A 21,784-nucleotide genomic window follows, 5' to 3' on the forward strand; every position below is an offset into this window, starting at 1 on the left:
TTCTGGTAATATATTTCTAATGGCACAATTATACTAAGAGTAATGCCTAGGTTTACCCAATTATAAATCCCTACCATTTGCAGCTATTCATATGAATGTAGAGAAACCTATATGTTTGGAAGTAGGATGGTATTTTGTGGAGGTCTCTATTGAGCGCTATACTAAGCGTACCTTCAGAAAATTGTTTTGTTAGACTAGCTCTTGTCTCATGTTCTTGAAGGAGAATGACAGCTCTGAGAGACTTGTCAGCAATATTATACAAGTGAGCCAAAACAAAGAAATCTTCGTGTTTACCCTGTTTCCTGTCCCCTGAAGGTATGGAAAAGTTCTGACATGCAGAGCTGAAAACTTTGCAACTTTAACTAATAATAAGAGGAAAGTAGTGCAGACATCTTCTCATGTAAGATTCCTGCATTTCCTTGCAGTGTGTCTATTGAAAACAAAGAAGGCAAATAAGATTGTTTTGTAAAATGACAAATCTAGTGAAAATGTAATTGATTTTTGAATATTCTGTTGTCCCACTTTACGCTTAATAGTGTCTGTCATAATTTCAACTCATTTTGGCTATGAATATATTGTAGCTGGCATGAACAGTATAATAAGCTCATAGGTTAAATTCATGAGTGCAGTAGAAAAAAATGGATTTTTGAAAGATGCGTAATAGTTTTGGTTTGACAAAGTAGCTGAATTATGCTGAGGAATTTTGTATTTAGACTATATTAATTTCTTCTAATTTTCTTGTTTGCTAAAAGGTTTTAGTTATATTGCAAACTGAAATGTAGTTCAGCTTTGGGTGATGACAGAATGTCATGACTTAACTTTAAATGATTTACCCCTGCTGTTCTTTTTAAATGTCCAACCATCTAATGAACTTATCCTACAGTGCAGTCATCTCCGTTGGTCTATTCTGCAATAATAAGGTCAACACAAGCTAGAAAGTTGAGATCCTGAGCATCAGAATGACATACCCATTAGCCTGCTGTTCAGTAATAAAAGGGTGACTTGTTCCATTTTTGGCAGGAAAATTGTACTTGACAACTACATTACTAGTAGAGCTTTGATTCCAGAGTAAATTTTGGCACAACTCATCGTGATTCTTAGTTTCATATAATTTGGTTGAAAAGAAAAAGCATCCTCAAAGCTCAGCATCTCCATGTTTAGGGTTTTTTTTTGTTTTGTTTGTGGGGCTCCAGTGACAGGCAAAATATCTTGTAGCACTTGAATTAGTATTGATCCCTAAGTACAAAATTCTTTCCTTACCACATGAAAGCAAACAATAAGGATGTGTATTTGTTTTAATCTGAATGGAAAAATGCGATGAATCAGTAGATTTTCAGTTTAGTCATGTCAACCAAACTAAATGACTGTGGTCCCCAGAAAAATCTGAATCCTTTTAGGCTCATTCAGTTTGGTCCCATTAAAGATATGCATTTTTGTACTCTAAGCCAGACTGAGCAGAGACAGTTGTTGATGGGACAAGAAAGGAACAGGACCAATCATGTTTCAGTGCTTTTTCAACTAGCCTATTGGCAGCTGCGGCATATCATGACTTTATCACTTTCTTGTGGTGAAAGTGAAGCTAAGAGCAGTAACCATTTCATTCTCAGTTATCCCTCTGTTGGATCTCAGAGAGAGAAGACAGAGATTCTTAAACTCATTGCTGCAAACTTCAGAGTAAAAAAACAAAAAGGCTATAAAACAAATATTTAGATTAATTTACAGGAGAAAGTAAAGGGGTAGATTTTAAAATATGCGTGCATTCATGTGTGCATGGTTCCCAGCACGTGCACATTGATCCGGGTATTTTATAACATGCGAGCATGGGCACGCGCATGTTATAAAATATGGTTCCAGCACACCAGAATTTAAAATTCACGCACGCATGTGCAGGTGGGTCAGGACTGTCACGCGCATGGGGGGGAATTTAAAAAGCTACTCGTGGTGACACAAGTAAGGCTTCTCCAATTCCCTATACCCCTACCTAACCTTTCCCCTCTTTTCCCCGACCCCTAACCCCTTCCTAGCTGCTGTTGTTTTTTTGTTCTTTACCTTGCTGCTTCTTTGGAGCAGCTGCCAGCACATGCTTTCCCGGGACAGCAGCTAATGGCACTGTCCTGGTTTGCCCCCAGCCCGCCCCTGTCAGAGAGGCTGGCACTTCGGCGTGTGATGGGGCGGATTTTAAAAGGGTTCCGCGTAACCCTTTTACTCCATAACATTTTTTATTGATTGAATACAACACTTTGCGACAAGTATATGGAAAAATTGCTGGCTAGAAACCGGTCAATACAGCGAGAAATGGTTAGCAAAGGGCTGCAAATAATGTACAGTTTTTTCGTTTTTTAGTGAAAACTCCCTCCCCAACCCCTCTCCCCCTCCCCCCCTACACATTGCTCATGGTCTACTAGTTCCCAAATAGAAGTCGGGGAAGACAGATGAAATTATTAGGCTTTGAAAGAACCTTAAGCATTTAATATAAGGCTTCTGAGTGTATGCGGTAAAGCCTGTATATAAGGATCCCAGATACGTAAAAAGGTTTGCTGCTGACGAAAAGATGGCTTGGCTGCTTGCCGTTCCATTTGCTTCATTCTGTGAAGATGGTTCCGCCAAGTCCAATATGAGGGTGGATCAGAGGATCGCCAACCAAGAAGGATAATCTTTTTCCCTACACATAAGGCTTTCTGCAGAAGCATGCGTCCTGTCCTCCTTTCCCACGAAGCAGTCATAGGGATTTGACCAAACAACACCAGGGGCAGCGATGGCATAAAGGAGTCACCCAGTAGGTAGGCCATGTAGCGTAATACGTGGCCCCAAAAGAAACCAACAAAAGAGCAATACCAGAACATGTGAAAGAAGGAGCCAGCTACCGTTTTACATTTCTCACACATAGCAGAGGGTGTTAACGCAAAGTACTCTGCTATAATGGGTGGAATATAAGCCCGCCATAAAAATTTGAATTGCATTTCACGGAAGTAAATGTTGGAAGAGGTACCAGAAAGACCCCGGAAGTCAACTCTAAGCATGGCAGCCGTGATAGTCGTTCTAGCATCTACATTCCAGCGACCCGCCAACAGATCATAGATATGCTCTGGTGTTTGTCCCGTTAGCTGTTTATAATAATGGGCTAGATTTGGATTCTGTTGCTTTCCCAAAGCAAAGAAGTCCTCCAATAACAGGAAATGCTGAGGCTGCTTAACATCTAAGGGCAACGAGGTGAGATAGTGCCATATTTGTAAATACAGCAGAACCTGAGATGAAGGAAGCCCATATTGCAGAATGAGAGCCTGGTAGGGCAATAGTTGACCTGTCCCATCCAAAACATGGCCCAAGTAGGTAAAACCCTTCAAGGTCCACTCCTGAACCAGCCGTTTGTGAGCCAGCAGGCAGATCCAGGTTACCCCGAATAGGAAGAAAATAGGCACACAGACTGGGTATACGTAATAATTTAGTTATCAGCTTCCAAGCAGAATGTAGGGGAGCAATCAAAGCACCAATCTGTGGAGAAAAAGTGATTTTAGATGCTTTTGCCTGCAAAACAAACCATGGATCTAAAGGTGCGATCGTCTGTTCCGCCGTTATACTAATATAACAAAATTCCCCCAGGAGCCAGTCTCGAATGAGACGTGAGTTACTCGCTATATTATTTAGTCACAGATCTGGCACCCCCAAGCCTCCCCGAGCTTTTAAATGGTGGAATGGAATTCTCGCCTTCCGGCTGCGCCACAAAAACCTACCAAGCGCTCTCGCTAATATCCTTCGATCCGTATATTTAAGCATCAATGGGAGGTTTTGAAATTCATAAAGCCACTTCGGAAGCAGCAACATCTTAAACAGATTTAACCGTCCCAGCATTGAAAGAGGGAGAGTGCGCCACGTGTCCATCCGTTCCACCGTGGACTTCAACAAAGGGGAAATATTAGAGGCGTATAATTTAGAAAGCAACGTAGGCAGATAAATACTCAGGTATTTGAGGTGAGAGTCCACCCAAGCCAATGGGAAGGGGGCTCCCCAGGATTCTCGCAAAGAGGCAGGGAAAGCTAGGGCCTCCGATTTCCTCTGATTTAATTTAAATCCCGAAAAGGTTCCGAAATCTTGAAAAAGGACCATTTTAAGAAAAAACCCAGTAAAGTCCATCAAGTCCAAGAGATCAAAAAGGTATTCCCACTCCACCCTGTCAAACGCCTTTTCAGCGTCAAAACTGACTGCCAGGTAAGGTTCATTAGCTTGTTGACATAATGCCATAGCGACCAGAACTTTCCGAATATTTGTTAAAGCATATCGATGGTGAATGAAACCCACTTGACCTGATTGAATCAGTGTGGGCAATACCACCATTAGTCTGTCCGCCATGATCTTTGCTAAGAACTTCTGGTCGACATTAAGCAGGGAGATGGGATGATACGAAGCTGGGCTTAAATGATCCTTCCCAAGTTTTGGGATCAAGGTAATATGTCCAGTATTGATATGGGTTGGAAAAGATCCCTGAGCCACCAAAGCATTAAATGTACTAGTCAACGGGCTTACAAGTTGGTCTGTCAATGTTTTATAAAATTCGGCCATATATCCATCCGGACCCAGAGCCTTGTATCGCTTAGCAGTCTTAATTGTTATTGTTTGTAAGGTTTTGGGTGGACCCTTGGACACTGTGGCAGCTGACCACGCCCACGGGGGAAGTCCCGTGAGGGGCCAAAGGTCAGGCTCAGCTTTAGGACACACCACACAGAATTATCTTTTATTAAACAAAGTTGAGAAGCCACCAGAGGTGGCAGTAGTGAGTAGAGATGAAGCCCGGCTGGGCTTGTAGTCTCTCAGGACACTGGAACAGTGATCTCTCAATAGCTGTACTGAAGTGGAGAGAAACTGAGATAGTGAGTACAGTGGAGCATACACAGGGTTCTGGTATAGAGCCTCATTGGCTGATTACTCACACAGCGGTCTCTCTCGGAAGGTGACACAGAAGCTGGAATAGAGGCAGGCCCTCGAGGAGTGAGTACCTGGTTCCAGGGAACAGCTCTGAGAGAATATAGATGGTAACTCACTGATGGTATAGGCAGCGGGTTCTTCCAAGCAGAAGTGAGCTCAGGCAGCGAGTCCAGGAACATGGGCCCTCGAGGAGCGAGTACTGGTTCCAGACAGCGACCTGAAAGAAAAGAGAGAGGCCCCCGAGGAGCAGGTACCCCGATAGAGTAAGTCCAATAAAGGAGAGGCAGAGTAGCTAGGTACGGAGAGCGAATCCCATCCGTAAGGAGCCCCTTGCTAACTCGATTCGCTAGCAAACAGAGTAGGCTCTTGTATCTGGGATGCGTGACGTCATCACAGGGGGATGCCCCTGAGGTTTGCGCCAAAGAAAGACTAAGAAGCAGGGCCACGCGGCATGCGTGCCCTATGGCAGCTGAATAACATGGCGGGATGCAGCGCCCAAGCCGGACCGGGAACGCCGGAGAGGATGGCAGGCAGACGCTGCGGCAGCCAGATGTCCATCAACCGCGGGAGGAGTCGCCAAAGAGGTAAGGAGGGCGGAGTGGAGACGGGCAGCGACAGTCGTAACATTAATAACTTGGCGAACCTCATCTTCCGTAATGGGATCATTTAACCGGGTACATTGTTCGCCAGTCAAGGACGGGAGATTCAGGGCTTCACAGAATCTCTCACGGGCCATCGGATTCCTGAACTCTGTAGAGAAAAGGTTTTTATAAAATGCCCGAAATGAGCGAAGGATAGAAGGAGTATCATGTTGTATCATTCCTTGTGGTGAACGTAAAGCAGAGATATGTCGAGAGGCCCGATGAGATTTAATTAAGTTAGCCATCAATTTACCTGGCTTATTACCATATTGGAATAGCTGAAATTGAAAATAGGCTAAGCCTTTTTTTGCCCTTTGATGAAGTAAAGTATTAATAGAGCTTTGGATGGGGAAGTATCTTTCCCTATGAATACCAGAGGGGTCTTGTTGGAGGGCTCACCGAGCCTGGCGCAGTTGTTCACTAAGGGACAAGAGTTGTTTATCAAGAAGTTTCCTTCTGTATGCTAAATAAGAAATAATATCCCCCTGCAATACTGTTTTTGCAGAGAACCAAAATAGAACCGGATCAGCCAGGTGCTCACCATTAAAATGGAGATAGTCCGCCCACTTAGAGCGCAAATGTTCTTGAAAAGATGTATCTTCTGCTAAAAAAATAGGGGTAGCGTCAGAGTCGTCCACATGACTGGGCAGGGGACCAAACAAATTCCAGCCATATAGGAGTGTGGTCAGACACTATTACCTCCTCGATATCAGCACAGGTGACCTTAGAGAAAAGTCAGTCACTCACCAATAAATAATCAATCTGTGCCTGGGACGGATGGGGCCTAGAGATGTGAGTAAAAGCCTTATCTGTAGGATTAAAAATCCGCCAAGTATCAACGAGGTGTAAGGATTGTTCCAAGAAGTGGATACCTTTGCCTAGAACCAGATCTCGGGCCAGCTTACTGGTCCTATCTAAATTGGGATCCTTAACTGTGTTAAAGTCCCCTCCCAGGATCATATCATAATCCATATATGGTACTAAATGACCATATAAACTTTGGAAAAAATCAAAATGGGGATTGTTGGGCGCATAGAGATTACAAAGTACCACAGGCTGACAATAAAGTTCCGCCACAAGTATTATATAACAACCCTGAGGGACTTTAATTACGGACTTGACTTGTAGTGGGATATTTTTGTGGATTAATATGGCGACCCCGGCTGATCTGGTGGTTGCAAAAGCATAATACACCTCTCCCACCCACTGGCGACTCAGCTTTTGGTGCTCAACATCTGTAAGATGCGTCTCTTGAATAAAGGCTAAGTCTGCTGACTTCTTTTTTAAGACAGATAATATTTTTGCCCGCTTTACAGGTGAGTTGATACCACAGACATTCCAAGAAAACAACCGAAAGGGCTTAGTTAACATTAAGTAAGACTCAGGAAAGACAAAAGAAATATTGTAAAACATTGCTTACCAATGGTATGGGAGGGCCTTCCCAGCTGAGGCCTCCCCATATATATATATTTGCCCAATCAATAAGAAAAAACCTTTAGAGTCCCCAAGAACCCCTGAGACAGTATACAGCGTGCAGACCATGAGCAGAAGAAACCCCTTAAATCCCCAAACCCCCCTTCTCCCTCTCTTCCACCCCGCCCCTGTCCCCAGCCCAAATTTCTTGTGGGCTCAAACCAACCAAACTCCTTAAGGGAGTGCGAGAGATCACTCACTGAGCTAAACGCCCCTCCCCCCCCATCCAGCCCCATCCACAACTTCCAAATTTCTCCCCTGTAGAGTTCCTATAAGGAGAGACATCAGATGAACAGCATCACAAACTGGCCAGTCTCAGATATGAACTCAAATTAGTCCCAATCAGGAACATGGCCATTGCAATATGTAAGTAAAGGTTCCAATCAGGAATGCCAGTCACTATGAAGAGCAAAAAAGAGAATGAGAAAAAAGGAACTCCTTCACAAAATGGTTGAGAAGGCACTCGCGGAAGCCCACGAAAAATTCAGACGCAGCCTGCAGGCTAATCAAAGGGTCCCCTCCAGTAAACAAGAAACCCGCTGAAAAAATCTGGTCCAAGGTCCCAAACGGAGGCTTTGGAGTGGATCAAACACAAAAAAACCCCCCAACCAACGGCCAGGCCGAAACAGCCCTCAGCTGCACTAAAACTTAGAACTCACGACGCTAGACCAGCGCCATCATGTCGCACACGTCAGTTCAAGAGACGCCTTCAGGAACTGCAGGAGCCTGACCCTGTTCCTGGACATACCGCTTCGGCAGGATCAGTAAACCATTTGATGCCAGCGGGGGTAGCCACGCCAAAATGTGCCAGGTAGACAATCACAGCTCTCTCTCCCAGGGCATGTAGTTTCGTACATAATGGCGCCATGACACGTCGCTGCTGCACCACTGCAGCAGAGAAGTCCTGGAACTCTTTTGGATGTCATGTTGCAGCGTTTTCCCTTTGCATAACGCGGTCAGGATGCCCTCTTTATGTGCGTAATTAAGGACTTTGGCAATAACCACCCTTGGTCAGGCTTCAGCCCCCCGCTTTGGGCACAGGCAGTGGGCTTGCTCGATTCGAAAAGTGCTGAGGATGGGGCCAGGTCCAGGGCGCGTGGAATCCAATCTTCTAAGAAGCTGCCCAAGTCCTTGTCGGTGATAGATTCAGGTAGGCCTACTAATCTCAAATTAGACCGCCGAGCACGGTTCTCGAAGTCTTCCAAGCGCTCCGTCTGTCTGCCCACAGTAGTTTTAAGCGCTGTCAGATCCTGCTGCAGAGTAAGGTGGCCATCTTGCAGGTCCGAAATCCTTTGTTCCGTTTCAGTAAAGCGATTTTCAAAGGAGTGGATGGAGGTGGACAATTCGATAAGCTTAGAAGATATAATTAGTAACTCGGGTCGGATTGTTTCTTGAATTGCCGCTTTAATATCCGCAATCCCCGCAGGCGCCAATAAATCCGGGGGCCGATCCTCCTCGTCAGTATATGTCAGTAGGCCGCAATCTATCTTTTTCTTTTTTCTTCTCCTTCTTTTGTTGGCGAGATGTCATTGTAGCTTAGTCAGAGAGCCCCATGGTTTAGCAACTGGCACACACTTTTTGAGATGCTGAAGTGCCCACATTTCGCTTTGGATGGAGCTAGAGGCCAAACAGGGGCGCCGAGAAGGGAAGCCTATGTTCTTTCCCCTCACAGCATCACATGATCTCGCGTAACCCTTTTAAACCCCTCCTGCGCGCACTGAGCCTATTTTGCATAGGCCTGGTGACTCACGCAAGCCCCGGGATGCGCATATGTCCCAGGGCTTGAAAAAAGGGGCGGGAAGTGGTCAGGGCGGGAGCAGGACCGAGGCTCTGGGGTAGGGATTTAGGTAGGGCTAGGGGGGGGGGTTAGATAGGGGAAGGGAGGGGAAGGTGGGGGGTGGTGGGGGGGGGGGGCGGAAGGAAAGTTCCCTCCGAGTCCGCTCCGATTTCGGAGCAGCCTCAGAGGGAACGGGGAAAGCCATCGGGGCTACCCTAGGGCTCGGCGCATGCAAGGTGCACAAGTGTGCACCCCCTTGCGCTTGATGACCCTGGATTTTATAACATGTGTGCGGCTGCGCGCGAATGTTATAAAATCAGGTGGAGATTTGTGCACGCCGGGTTGCGTGCACAAATCTACGCCTGCGCGTAGATACGAAAATCTGGCCCAATGTGTGCAAGGTCTGGCCATGCTCGTAACCCTGGAAATTTATGTGCGGGGCCTTTTTATAATCAGGGTAAAAGTGCTGTTAGTCACTCACTGACACTGGGGCGGATTTTAAAAGGGTTACACACGTAACCCTTTTAAAACCCTCCTGTGCGCGCCGAGCCTATTTTGCATAGGCCTGGCGATGTGCGCAAGCCCCGGGACGCGTGTATGTCCCGGGGCTTGAAAAAGGGGCCGGAGCCTCCAGGCACAGCGGCCATTTGCTGCTGTGCCCGGGATCAACCTTCACCTGCCCGGAGGCAGGCGCAACCTATAGGATAAAGGTAAGGCGGGGGTTTTAGGTAGGGCTGGGGGGCGGGTTAGGTAGGGGAATGGAGGGGAAGGTGGGGGGGGGGGGGGGGGGGTGGAAGGAAAGTTCCCTCCGAGGCCTCTCCGATTTCAGAGCGGCCTCGGAGGGAATGGAAGAAGGCTGCGTGCCTTGGCACGCGCAAGTTGCACAATTGTGCACCCCCTTGCGAGCGCCGACCCTGGATTGTATAACATGCACGCGGCTGCGTGCACATGTTATAAAATCGGGTGTACATTTTTGCGTGCCTGGTTATGCACACAAATGTGTGCCCATGCTAACCTTTTAAAATCCGGCCCACTGTGCCTAGATGTGAATTAGGATACTACCTAGTAGCAGGAGAAAGCACTTTTTATAATCTCTGTGAGAGGGTTACAATGTGTATCTTCAGGGTAATATTACCACTACAGATGACACTGTACCAGTGGCTGCAGGAAAGATACAGACAGAGATATTGTCTGTCTGTTTTTTGCAGCCAGTGCACTGCAGTGATTTAGAGGCAGCCTCCTGCTTTATTTATGTAAAAGCGTCAAGGAGACAGTCATCATCGTTTCCTCCTCCTCCTCCTCATCATCGTTTTGTTTGTGACATGCTTTTCTACCAAGAGAGCTCATATCGAGTTGCAGACAGTTAGGCTAAGTGCAGATACCTATATTATGATTAATGCATTGTTTCTATATAGTCCAGACAGTTGAATTAGAGTCATATTCAATAATTTGTGAGTTATCCCTCTAAATGGCTTTGAATATTACTTGCAATTAAATGGCTTTATGTTTTATTTGCAACTCAAACAACTTCTTACAATCTGTCTCATATCTTAATCATATCTGTACTTATTTTCTCCTAAGTGTTCAATTTGATTAGAATTTTTGATTGAAACTTGATTGTAATCCACCATGGGACTAATTTAACAAAAGTCAAATATCAAATGTTTATTTATAAATAAAGCGATCCAATTCAGTACAAAACAACTGGCTAAGAAAAAACCCCATAAAAACCCAAAATACAGAGCAAAAACAGGGTAAGTATAAACAATAAATCTGTAATCAAATACAAACAATTTTTTGAAATAAAATATATCCAAATCTTTAATATAATTAAACAAAATTGTATAATATAAACATCTATACAAAATCATAATATAATCAACACATATTCAAGAAGTATAAAACCATCCAATGTATTATTAGTAGGGTCCTTCGTTTTCAGTTTAAACCAATTTTCACCCATAAAGTCCCGGATTTTTCCAAAATTGATATTCTGTTGAAATCAATATTTACCCTAATTCTAGGCTGATTAAAAAGCTGCTCCAGAGCTGCATATGCAGCGTTTCAAGACCTCCAGTCACTGCTGGAAGCCAGTGTGGACCAAAGCACATGCTGTATTGCAAATCCTACCATCCACCAGTAAAGTGCTCACCCTCCAGTGCCACCCATACCATGTTTCATGTCCTGCCTCTTCACCCCCCAAGCAGCCAAAGTGCCTGCTGACTGGTGCCGTGAATGCATTTCAACAGGCTCTGTTCACCAGAAGCACTTTCTGGCAGGCTCCCTAGCCTTTCATAAAAGCAGACATGCACTGTTGCAGCACGAGGGAGCCTCAGTAAGCATGCTGCGGAAGGAGAGAGAAGCTTAGAGCCACCACTGATAAGGATGAATGCTGTTGCAGTCTGTTGGGGGGTGGGGAGAGATTATAAGTGGATTGGGAAGAGAGAGAGGGGCATGTTAGGCAGGGGATGGGGGTAGAGATGGGGATGCTAATGAATGGGTGGGTGGGAGAATCTGATAATGCTGTTTTATTATTCTGGTTTCTGTCCACCAAAATTATCTGCAATATTTACCCAGAAAAATAGTGAGTCATTTTTTTTCAACTGATTTTCTCCTGTTTTTGTTCTTATCATAATAAAGCATGATAAATTTCCAGGAAAAATAAAGAACAATAAAAACCGAAACTGAAGGTTCCTAATTACCAACTAAGGGGGTCATTTTCTAACGGGATCGCACGTGATAAGAGACTTTTCGCATGCGATAGCTAAATCGGGGCGGAGTTGAGGCGGTGGCAGCAGCACCGGAAGAGGAGGAGTCAGGGCGGCACCGGGGTGGACGCGGCGGAAACATTGCTGGCTGCGAAAAGGTAAGAACCCTTATCACTGCCAGTAGTGCGCCCAATAACACCACCTTTTACGATGTCACTATTGGGTGCGAAAGCCGGCAGCAATAACACCGCAGTGGTGCGATCGCTGCCGGCTTTCACAGGCCCGCCCCCCACTTTGCACCCCTCATTACCGCCGATTCTCTAAGGTCTGCGACCTTAGAAAATCCAGGCTTAAATAAGACATCAAAGAATAAAATATAAAAGAAACCAAACATGAATCCCCCCATCCTCCCATACATCTCTTCTTATAAAACCCCAATTTTAAGCATCAAAAACATTCACACAAACCCAGCAAAAAAATATATGAATGCATAGAAATTAATCTTCTCACCCATCCCCTCAAAAAAACAATAACAAAAAAAGAGATTTCTCTCAATATTTCCTAATACACTTGAAACTGTAATTGGTCTGCAGAACTTCCAAACACTTCTCAATATCAATGATGTAGACAAACTTCAGACCACTTTGTTTGTTTATTTATTTATTTATTTATTTATTTATTTATTTATTTAGACATTTTATATATCGTCTTTCCAAGTAAAGATCACAATGGTTTACCATATTTACATTCATAGGTATAAACCAGCAAATTATGACTGGTTACTGTTGCGTTCGTCAGTCCTAGACTGTTTCGCCCCGTTTGCCTCACCTTATTCACGGCTCCTCTTGCTTACCTGGGAACGATGGCTACCGCCGCGTCTTCAAGCCGACCTCTCTGGCGTCCCCAGAACGGCTATGGTGCAGCCTCCCGCCATTGCTCCTCCCAGGTACCTACTAGGGTGCACGCACGCGCACTCGCAACCATGTCTTTGTATCACCCTTGGCGCGAACCTCGAGGGCGTTCTCTCATGCTGACGTCATGCCATCCGGGTATATTACCTTCACAGATTTGCTAGCTCGTTGAGTTAGCAAGGACTCGAATCCGTTCCTGTCTACGCTATTCTGCCACTTCCGTGCTGCCACAGGAAGCTCTCTCTCTGCCCTTCGGGGTAACTGCTAACCTGGGTACCCTCTCCTCGGGGGCCCTCTGCTTTATTTCAGGTGCCTTACAGGGAACAGGTACTCCCTCCTTGAGGGCCTGCTCTCCCTGCCTCCCTGCCTCGGTGCCTGTACCTTCTACAACATACCTGGTGGAATCGCATATCAACAGCAAACACCTAGTGAGTACTCTAACTCTCAGTCTATCTCATCCACAGTATCTTCTTGCTGGGAGACCTGCTGCGGAACCTCCTGACGTCATCAAGGAGAGAAGGGCTCCCTCTGCCGAGGTCCCTGAGACTACAACCACAGACTGCCTCACTAATGCCACCTCTGGTGGAGATCTTCAAGCTGTCTAATAAAGAACTATCCTGTGTTTTGTGTGTACGAGTCTAGCCCAGTGCTGTGGCTCCTCACGGGGCTCCTCCCTGTGGGCGTGGCCATCTCCACAGTACCCAAGGATCCACAAAACACACGTTATCATAACATTTACATAGGAAATAGTCATCAACAGGCATTAATATCTGTCTATTGAATTGTTCAAATATATATTAATTAAAGATCAAGGACTTCCTAGTGCCACTTCAGAAATGATTCCATTGTAACTAATATGGAAAAACGGTTAATTAAATAATTCACTAAACACATGAGCCTCAGATTTATTTATTTAAAAGACTTGTATTTTGCAGCTTCCAGAAATCAATCATCCAGCAAGGATCACAACCAGCAGTCATAAAAACACAAATAATACAAACATAAATCACTATAAAAACCAAGGGGTATCATAAGCCCATAAAACACTAATAACGCTAACAGATCTCTTACTTGGCAGCACACCTCACATCATCTGTTAATGCTTTGTAATGAAGTCTGCTGTTTAGAAAATGACACATTTATTTGTATTGTGTTAAAGAGGATTCCTGTTGTGCTATTTTTTTTTATGATCTAATTAATGATGGTGATGCCACTGGAAGCCATTAAGTTTAGTGTGTGTGGCAGTATTTGACTTCCTTAAATAAGTGTTAGCCTAGAAATAATAATGAGTTGCGTGATATTGAAAAAAAACAATATGACATATATAGTACCCAGGGACCTTCATTTTCAGTTTTAATTTTATTTTTCTTGGGAATTTATCTGTGTATCTGTTTATTACAATAAGAACAAAAATAGGAGAGATCAGTGGAAGGTAAATATTTTTATTTTTGTTGTGATAAACATGGATATATTCCCAGGAAAAAAAAACACTGAAAATGAACATCCCTACATATATCTCTTTAAAGTTCACCATTTCTATTATTTTTCCTTCCTTCAGAGTCAGAAGATAGCACAAGTGTGTGACATATTTCATTTTTTTTTCTGGCTCTAGGAAGGGGTGGTGAAGCTCAGAGCAGAACTCTAGCCTTGCAATGTGATACAGCTCAGCATCTGCACTATTCTGAGCCTTCTCAGCCATGCAACCTTCTTGAATATTTGCTCAAAGGTTTCAACTGGTTGTATTATTCCATATGCATATGTAGTTTTTGGTGAAAGATTTAGTTCCACTATGATGTGTCCATAAGAAAATCTAAAAATACTGTAAGGAAAGGATAAACCTGTCTATATCTTTGGATCGCATTGACAATGTCTCTTCATTAAGTATTCGTAGGCAAAAATAAAGTGAAATCTCTGGAATCTCATAGTTTATCTTCTGGTTTTTTTTTTTGGCAGGGTACATTTCAAAAGTGTTAAAAAACTATACAGATCATGCCTGTGATGGAGAATATATCTCTCTCCGATGTCCTCACAGAACCACCATCAGCATACAATCTTCCTTTTATGGCCGAAGCATTCCAAGTCATCAGATGTGTCCTGCCCGATACCCACAATCTTATGCCACGTTCCTTAAGGAAGATGTTTCTTGTCATACTGATACATCAGTGCAGGTACAGTTACTGCCGTATCTTTCTTTGTTCATTCTTGAATTCATTAACTGGATTTTAATATTGAGAAGGGCTAATAGCACTGCAATGCCATAGACCCCAGTTGACGTCTGACATTCCCTTTGCTTCTTTGCAACTGGGCATACTTCTGCTTATCCCATTACTTTCTTCAATTCTCTTACCACAGAGGCCCTTATTAGAAGCTGCAAGGGGATAATTTTGCCTTTAAAAGAGTAATGAGTTGCTAATTAAAATTAAAAGGAAAATGGTTGTAGCCTAATTAGAAATCATTATGCTGAGAGCTGTAAAGGTATGAAATATGTTACCAACTAATTGCTGTAGAGTTGTAGACACTGCAGTGAACATTTTTAAAATTCATTTGGGTGAGCCTCTGAGTATTCAGATTTGATGAGACTCTAATTTATAGATGATGCTGATATAGCTCATGTCACAAAAGTTAGTGAGATGCAGAAGCAAAACATGAGATAAATTTTGTATGTTCACTCAGTTAATGCTTGTAGTGGATAAAGCCTCCAGAACAATGTGGACAGGGAATGCCTGATCCATGAAACTCTGTAGCTCAAGCACTTGCAGGTAAAATGACATCAAGATATGAGAAGAAATGACAAGTGTTTGACAACTGGTTAGTAATTAGGTGCACTAAGGGCTGGATTTACTAATGCCGCAAGGCATAGTGAATCCCGCGGTAACAGGGGGCGGTCCTGCGATAGCCGGCAGCAATCGCACCGCCACGGTGCAATCGCTGCCGGCGTCGCACCAAATAACTACACCATAAAAGGTGTAGTTGTTTGGCGTGAAACTGACAGCGATAAACAAGCGTACCTTTCACTGTCGGTGAAGTCTTCGTGGTGTCAGCCCCGGTGCCGCCCCCGACTCCTCCTCTTCTGGGCTGACACCGCCCCGACTCCGCCCCCATCCTGGTATTGCGTGCGATCTGCATGGTAAATGACCCCCTAAGTTATGTGACAAGGAGTTGGCAATATCTATCTAATTAGCACTAGTGCTGATATTCCTGAAGATTGATAGAGTGATAAGTAGGGAACTTTGTTTTTGGTTTTATTTTATTTTTCATGGGATTTTCAATACTATAGCAATAAAAAATCAGTGGAAAAGTGACTTGTTTTTGTTCTTAAAATTCCGAGGGAAAATAAAATAGAAACTGAAAATAAAGGAAACAGAGGGTAATAGTAAATGGCATTTTCTCCAAGGTAAGGAGAGAAACCCAGCTGAATCCTGGGGCCAGTTTTAGTTAATATTCTCATAAGAAATATTACAGAGAGGCTAGTAGGAAAGAAAGGTATGTCTTTTTCAAATGATGGTATAAGATTTGCAACAGAGTTAACATACCAGAAGGATTAAAAAAGGAATAAAAGGCATGATCTAAAAAAGCTGAAAGAGTGGTCAAGAATTTGGCAGCTGAATACAAAGCAACTATGGGAAATCCTGATACACTTTGAGGCAGATTTGCAAATCTTCCCAGAATATGATTCCATTTATGAACATAGCTATACAGTTTCAAAGGTATAAGCACTATGCTGAGCTGTTACAGGGAGCTGTAGAAGGATCATCAGGATCCATAAGACCCTCCATCTCTCAAAAAATTAAAAATCTAGTTTTTGGTTGTTTCTTGTCTCTTTTTTTTTTTTTGTACATAGGTAGACATCTTTAGGTTTATAATGGAAGGAAATAGGAAAAATGTTTCGATACACGAAATTTGAACATAGGGGAAAAACTGTAGGGATTATTACTTCTGTATGTCAAGGGATTCCTAGACCTCATTTTTTGAGAGCTAAATTGTTAAAAGGAACAACGACATTTTTTTCACAGAAAATTTGACACCCAGCATCAAGACTTTAAAGGGACATCCTTTTTTGTATGGTTTGGTTTTCTTAATGGAAACAAGGAAGCCATCTGCTAGGAAACCCGCCGTGCACCCCCCCCCCCAGTTCACTATGAGTTATGTGTAGGTATTAAGATGGTAACTTTCAAACCACCATGCAGGTGCACATTGGCATGTGTGCGTCAGCCCACGCCCAGGGACGCGGCCATTTTATAAGTTGTGCGCATATATGGGCACATGTTATAAAATAGCCTGACCAGGTGCACGTGTGCCAAATTTTGACTGAGCACGCACAAGTCAGGGGGATTTTTAAAGGGGTGCGTGCCCACGCCATTGCCAGTTTAACAGTTCACCCACCAGTTCACCCAGTTAACTGCTAGGTCCTCCAAACCCGCCCTGATTTCATAGCCTGCACTCCCCCCAGTTACCCCAGACCCTTTAAACCCTTCAGAAATGTCTCGATCCTTTTATTTTATAACTTACACATCATCAATAGCAGAAGTAAACTTACGCAGCAGGGGCATCGGCACGCACTGGGGCGTGTAAACATTTACGCACACATCTCTTGGCCAGGCCCCGAAAGTGCCCATGCCTTGCCCAGACCCCTCCCCTTTCTGGAAACATTTCAGATTGCGTGCAGCGGAAGTTACACACGTATTTGGGTGCTTTTTAAAATACGGTCGGAGCATGCGAGCCTGACTTCTTCGCGCACCCCCTAATTGTGTTGCGCTGATGGTGGGCCCTTGGCCCAAGGTGGGGTTGACGTTACCCGCAGGGCAAGCCCTATGGATCCCCACCATCAGGAGGTGGAGCAGGCTAGGAGATGGAGGCCGACTGGAGCTTCATCAATACCAGCCCAAGTTCCCCACAGGTTGAGCCCTTGGGTGCCGGAGCAAGCTGGACTTAGGCGGGCCTCCGTGTGATGACTCCCAGATGATAGACAAGGGTACCCCAGGAACCAGCAGAGGTATCTGAAGGCCAAGGACGGTCCGGGCGAGGCCGGGTTCCAGAGATGCAGACCCCAAACAGGAACAGAGTAAAGCAGGGGTGTCCAGATAAAGATAGGCCGAAGCCTGAGAGGCCAGGTCTGTAGGATACTGAAGGAGAGTCCAAGGTAATCTGGAGTCAGGACAGGTGGCAGGGAGGCAAGGTACCAGGAAGCAGGGTCGCGGTCAAAGCCAGGAGATCAGATCAAGCGTAGGTCAGACGAGCAGGGGTCAATACCAGAGAATCGGTCCAAGTGTAGTCCAAGCGAAGCAGGAGTCAATACCAGAGAATCAGTCCAAGCGAAGTAGGGGTCAATACCGGAGAATCAGTTCAAGCATAGAAGGAGGAGGCAAAGGAACAAGTAGGAACAAGAACCAGGAACAACAACAAGAACAGGAGTCAGGAACGAGCAGCAAGCAGCAAGCACACGAGCAATCATGGAGACCTGTTGCCAAGGCAGGGAAGGAGTGGCTGGGCCCTGTCTTTTATACAGAGGCCCAGTGATGTCATCATCCAGGGCCGTGGGCTACTTTCCCGCCACGGCCCCTTTAAGAGTGCGCGAGACGCACGCCTAAACCAGGTCCCAGAGGTAGCAGGATGGTGGCGTCACTCTGTGTCCCGCGCAGGGAGACCCTCCGGGCACAGGGAGGAACCGCGCAGGAGTCAGAAGTGGCAAAGGCAGCTGCAGGCGCTTGGGGACGGTGGCGGCTGCCCACCACCGCGAACGAAGGTGAACCGGAGCTGGCAGCTGGATTCCTGAGGTGAGTAGGCCCAGGCGTGGCTTTCAAATCGCAGGATGCCCCCTTTCCAGATTTATGGGAAGGGTGGACAATGCATTGCGTCTGAAGGGACAATTTTCAATAGTAAAGGATGAAAGTATTTAGAATGAGAGAGATACATTAATCTATTTGTAGGCTGGGAAGAATTTGCGATTAAAGACTGACAGACCTTTTCTTCTGCAAGGCTGCATCTTCTCTTTTTTTTCCCCAAATGTCAGTTTTCAAAGCCTGCTTGCTAATTTACGGTACTTTTCCAGTGAGGAAAGCTGAATGCAGTATGTATGATCGAAGCAATGAATTATTCATAGAAACAGGTTTACAAATACAGCAGAAAAACTAGAATTAACCTAAGGGCTCACCCTTTAAATCAGATAATTTGAGTGCTGTCTAGATGTCTGTTGTCATACAATGAAATATCTATACATTGAGGGGATATGGTCATAAATCACCAGATATTTCTTTTTTATGTAAAACAGAAAAGAACAGTACATATATAGAATACACTGCAGCAAAGAGAAACACTTGAGTTAACTTAAATTTGACACTGGCAAGCAGTAACACCATTGTCAGAGCAAGAATTGAAGCCTTGATGATGGTCATATTACTGTTCACAACGCATGCTGAGTCACCCATTTTTGTAAGTCAAAAATCTACCTCTAAGGGAGACATTTCAAATTGGTGAATAGTATATTCAGCAAGGAAAACTGGGAGCTGCTTGTTTTATATTATGCCTAAACTTTACCACTTAATCTGCATGCCTTAGGCCTTATTCTTGAGGTCAAGTGCTGGGGTTTCTAGCTATCAGCAGATGTTTTCATTCTAAGCAAAACTTACACCACCTGGGTAATGCATCTTTGGAACAGTCTGAAATCTCAAGCATGCCAGAGACCTGGAGCTACAGTTTATTATTCTTACACAATGTAAGTTGATAAAACGCTGTGCTTTCAGTGGAGCAAAGAATTTCATATGCAAGCTGGAGGCACATTCTGTTGGGCCTTCAGGCTCTCTACCTGGGTCACTAATCTTCAGTTTTTGCCTGCCGTGAAAGATTTTCACATGATCACCTGCAGTGCATGCACTGTAGTGTAATTTTGCCTAAAAAGAAGGAATGCAATTGGAGAGAATGGCAAAGATCAAGAGCGGGTCAGATCTGTATTTTTTCAGATGTCCTTTTGCTTTTTTTTCTGTTTGCATCTTGCTAGCAGAATACAAAGAGGAAAAAAAATGTAAGGATTCCAAAATCAAAAACAACAAGATTAAAATCCGTTAGAATTATTAATACATGGACAAGAAAATTTCAAGAACTAGAATAGCAACTAACCACCAAGATAAAGAATGGTGTAGAGACCTTCATATAGGCAGAGCAAGCTGAGGCGTTAAAGCATTGTCACTTTACTCAAAAGGTCACTGCCACTGCTTTTGTGCTGTGTGGCTTTTTACTAATCATTGGTCTTGTTCACATTTTTTATATATTTTTTTATTTTTATTTTTTTAATTGCAAATTAAGTCAGGTTGTATTGAGCATTGCATATATGGATGGAAAACTTATCTCATATGGGGTTCACATGAGCTGCCACAATATTCTTTCATGGCCCTTATAGTCTGACACGATGTGCGCTTTGATTACATCATCAGGGGCAAGGTGTGCTTCCCAAATGCGTGCGGTTCTGCTTCTACTACGAATGTCAGTTCTGGCGTAACCCCTCTCCACAGGGGAAGTACACCTTGCCCCTGATGATGTAATCAAAGCGCACATCGCATCGGGTTATACGTGCCATAAAAGAATATTGCAGCAGCCCCATATGATGTTTCCATCCAGTTATGGAATAGTCAATACAGCCTGACTTTTAACTTGCAATTTAAAAAAACAAAACAAAACAACTATCAAAATTTGAACGAGACCGATGATTAGAAACAAAGCACAGCACAAAAGCGATGGCAGAGACTTTAGAAGTATAGTGACAATGCTTTAACACCTCAGCTTGCTATGCCTATATGAAGGTCTCTACATCATTCTTTATCTTGGTGGTTAGTTGTTGTTCTAGTTAGTGGAACATTTTTCTAGTACTTGGGTTCATTTCCATTATAAGAAAATTTCAAAACAGTATTCACAATCTGGAACAACTGATATGCTGTGCCAGATAGCCATATGGGTTCCTACATATAAAACCAAGATCTTTATAAATGTTTGTTATACATGTGTAGCCCTTCTTTTGAGGTATTACTGATGAAGTCAGAGGCACGCTCCTTAGCCCAAACACACTCCCACTGAACCCTGGTATGAATTGTCTGAAAGGGGAGGAAGATAGCCTTCCAGGGCCCAAAGCATGGTGTAATTCTCTTTTGGGGGTGTGAGCTCAACTCTGTGTCTCTGTTATATCTAAGTGTCAATAAATAGGCTGGAGACATATGCAGTGTTCCAAAAATCAAAGTTTACTCTTCAACAAAAATGAATTGGCTGGCACCAGGTACATTTTCTTCTTGCCACATCCATAACACAGCAATAAACCAATCCAAAATGAGCCGTGTCTGTGGTCCCTTTATATCCAGAGAGTCCCTTTCTTCCCTTGGATGGAATGTTGGGTGGCCTGGGGTGCACTGGAATGTGTTCTCCTGCGGAGCCATGGTGTGCCTATGGCCATGGTCATAGGCACCACTACCAAAAGGTGCCATAGCGCTTCCATATCCGACAAGAGCCGTGTGGCCGGTGAGTCCTCAACAAGAGAAAAAGCAGTGCAGTTTCATCAAAATCGACAGCATAGTCAGCACGGCCTCGTCAAAATCGACAGCTTGGTTGGTGTGGTCCCATTGGCAACGCTGCTGATTCTGGTGGGGCTGCGCTACTTCGAAGGAGAAGGAGGAGGGCATCCTGCCTTGCTGGAAGTAGTGCAATGCTAGAGCTGGCTCAGCCCCTGGCCGGAAGTCATTCCCTTGGCCACAGGGACTGAAGACGGAGACTGCTGCTGCCTGCTAGGTCAAGGAGGAAGTGAAAGAAAGCATGTGTGCATGTGTGTGGGAAAGTGAGAGTGAGAGAGATCGTGTGTGGGAGAGTGAGAGAATGCGTGTAGGAGAGAGAGAGTGCATGTATGTGGGAGAGTGAGAAAGCATGTGTGCATGTGTCTGGGAAAGTGAGAGAGAGCATGTATGTGGGAGAGTGAGAGCAAATGTGCTCTTGTGTGGGAGAATGAGAGAGAACATTTGTGCATGTGTGTGGGACGGTGAGAGAGAGAGCATGTTTGCTTGTGTGTGGAAGAGGGAGTGTGAGAGAGCATTATTGATGTTTGGAAGATTTTTATATGAGTTTTTAGTTATTGAAAGTTATTCTATTTATTGTTTTGAATTATTCTTTTTATTGGTATGGTTTACTATTTTTGTTTTATGAGGAATGGTAATGTTTCTGTTTTTTTACATTATAGCAGTGAATGCAGAATGTGGCTTGTTGCGGTTTCCAGTTCAGTTTTTGTCTGTACATTTCTATTTATACTGTATGGTCTCTTTATTATGTATTTGAGGGTCTATTTGTGCTTTGTATGAGTGACTGAAGTGAGCTATTCCATTAGGG

At 44.2% G+C, this 21,784-nt stretch overlaps 1 protein-coding gene across 2 annotated transcripts in view; it reads left to right on the forward strand.

Moving 5' to 3' along the window:
- Nucleotides 1-21,784, forward strand: part of EVA1A (eva-1 homolog A, regulator of programmed cell death) — an 816,740-nt gene that overhangs the window by 245,602 nt on the left and 549,354 nt on the right. For both annotated transcript variants that reach the window (XM_029596048.1, XM_029596047.1), the window contains exon 2: nt 14,384-14,598. In XM_029596048.1, coding sequence (XP_029451908.1) covers nt 14,384-14,598 — 215 coding nt within the window. The remainder of the gene's footprint in view (nt 1-14,383; nt 14,599-21,784) is intronic.

Source organism: Rhinatrema bivittatum, chromosome 3, assembly GCF_901001135.1.
Source record: "Rhinatrema bivittatum chromosome 3, aRhiBiv1.1, whole genome shotgun sequence".
Lineage (NCBI taxonomy): Eukaryota > Metazoa > Chordata > Amphibia > Gymnophiona > Rhinatrematidae > Rhinatrema > Rhinatrema bivittatum.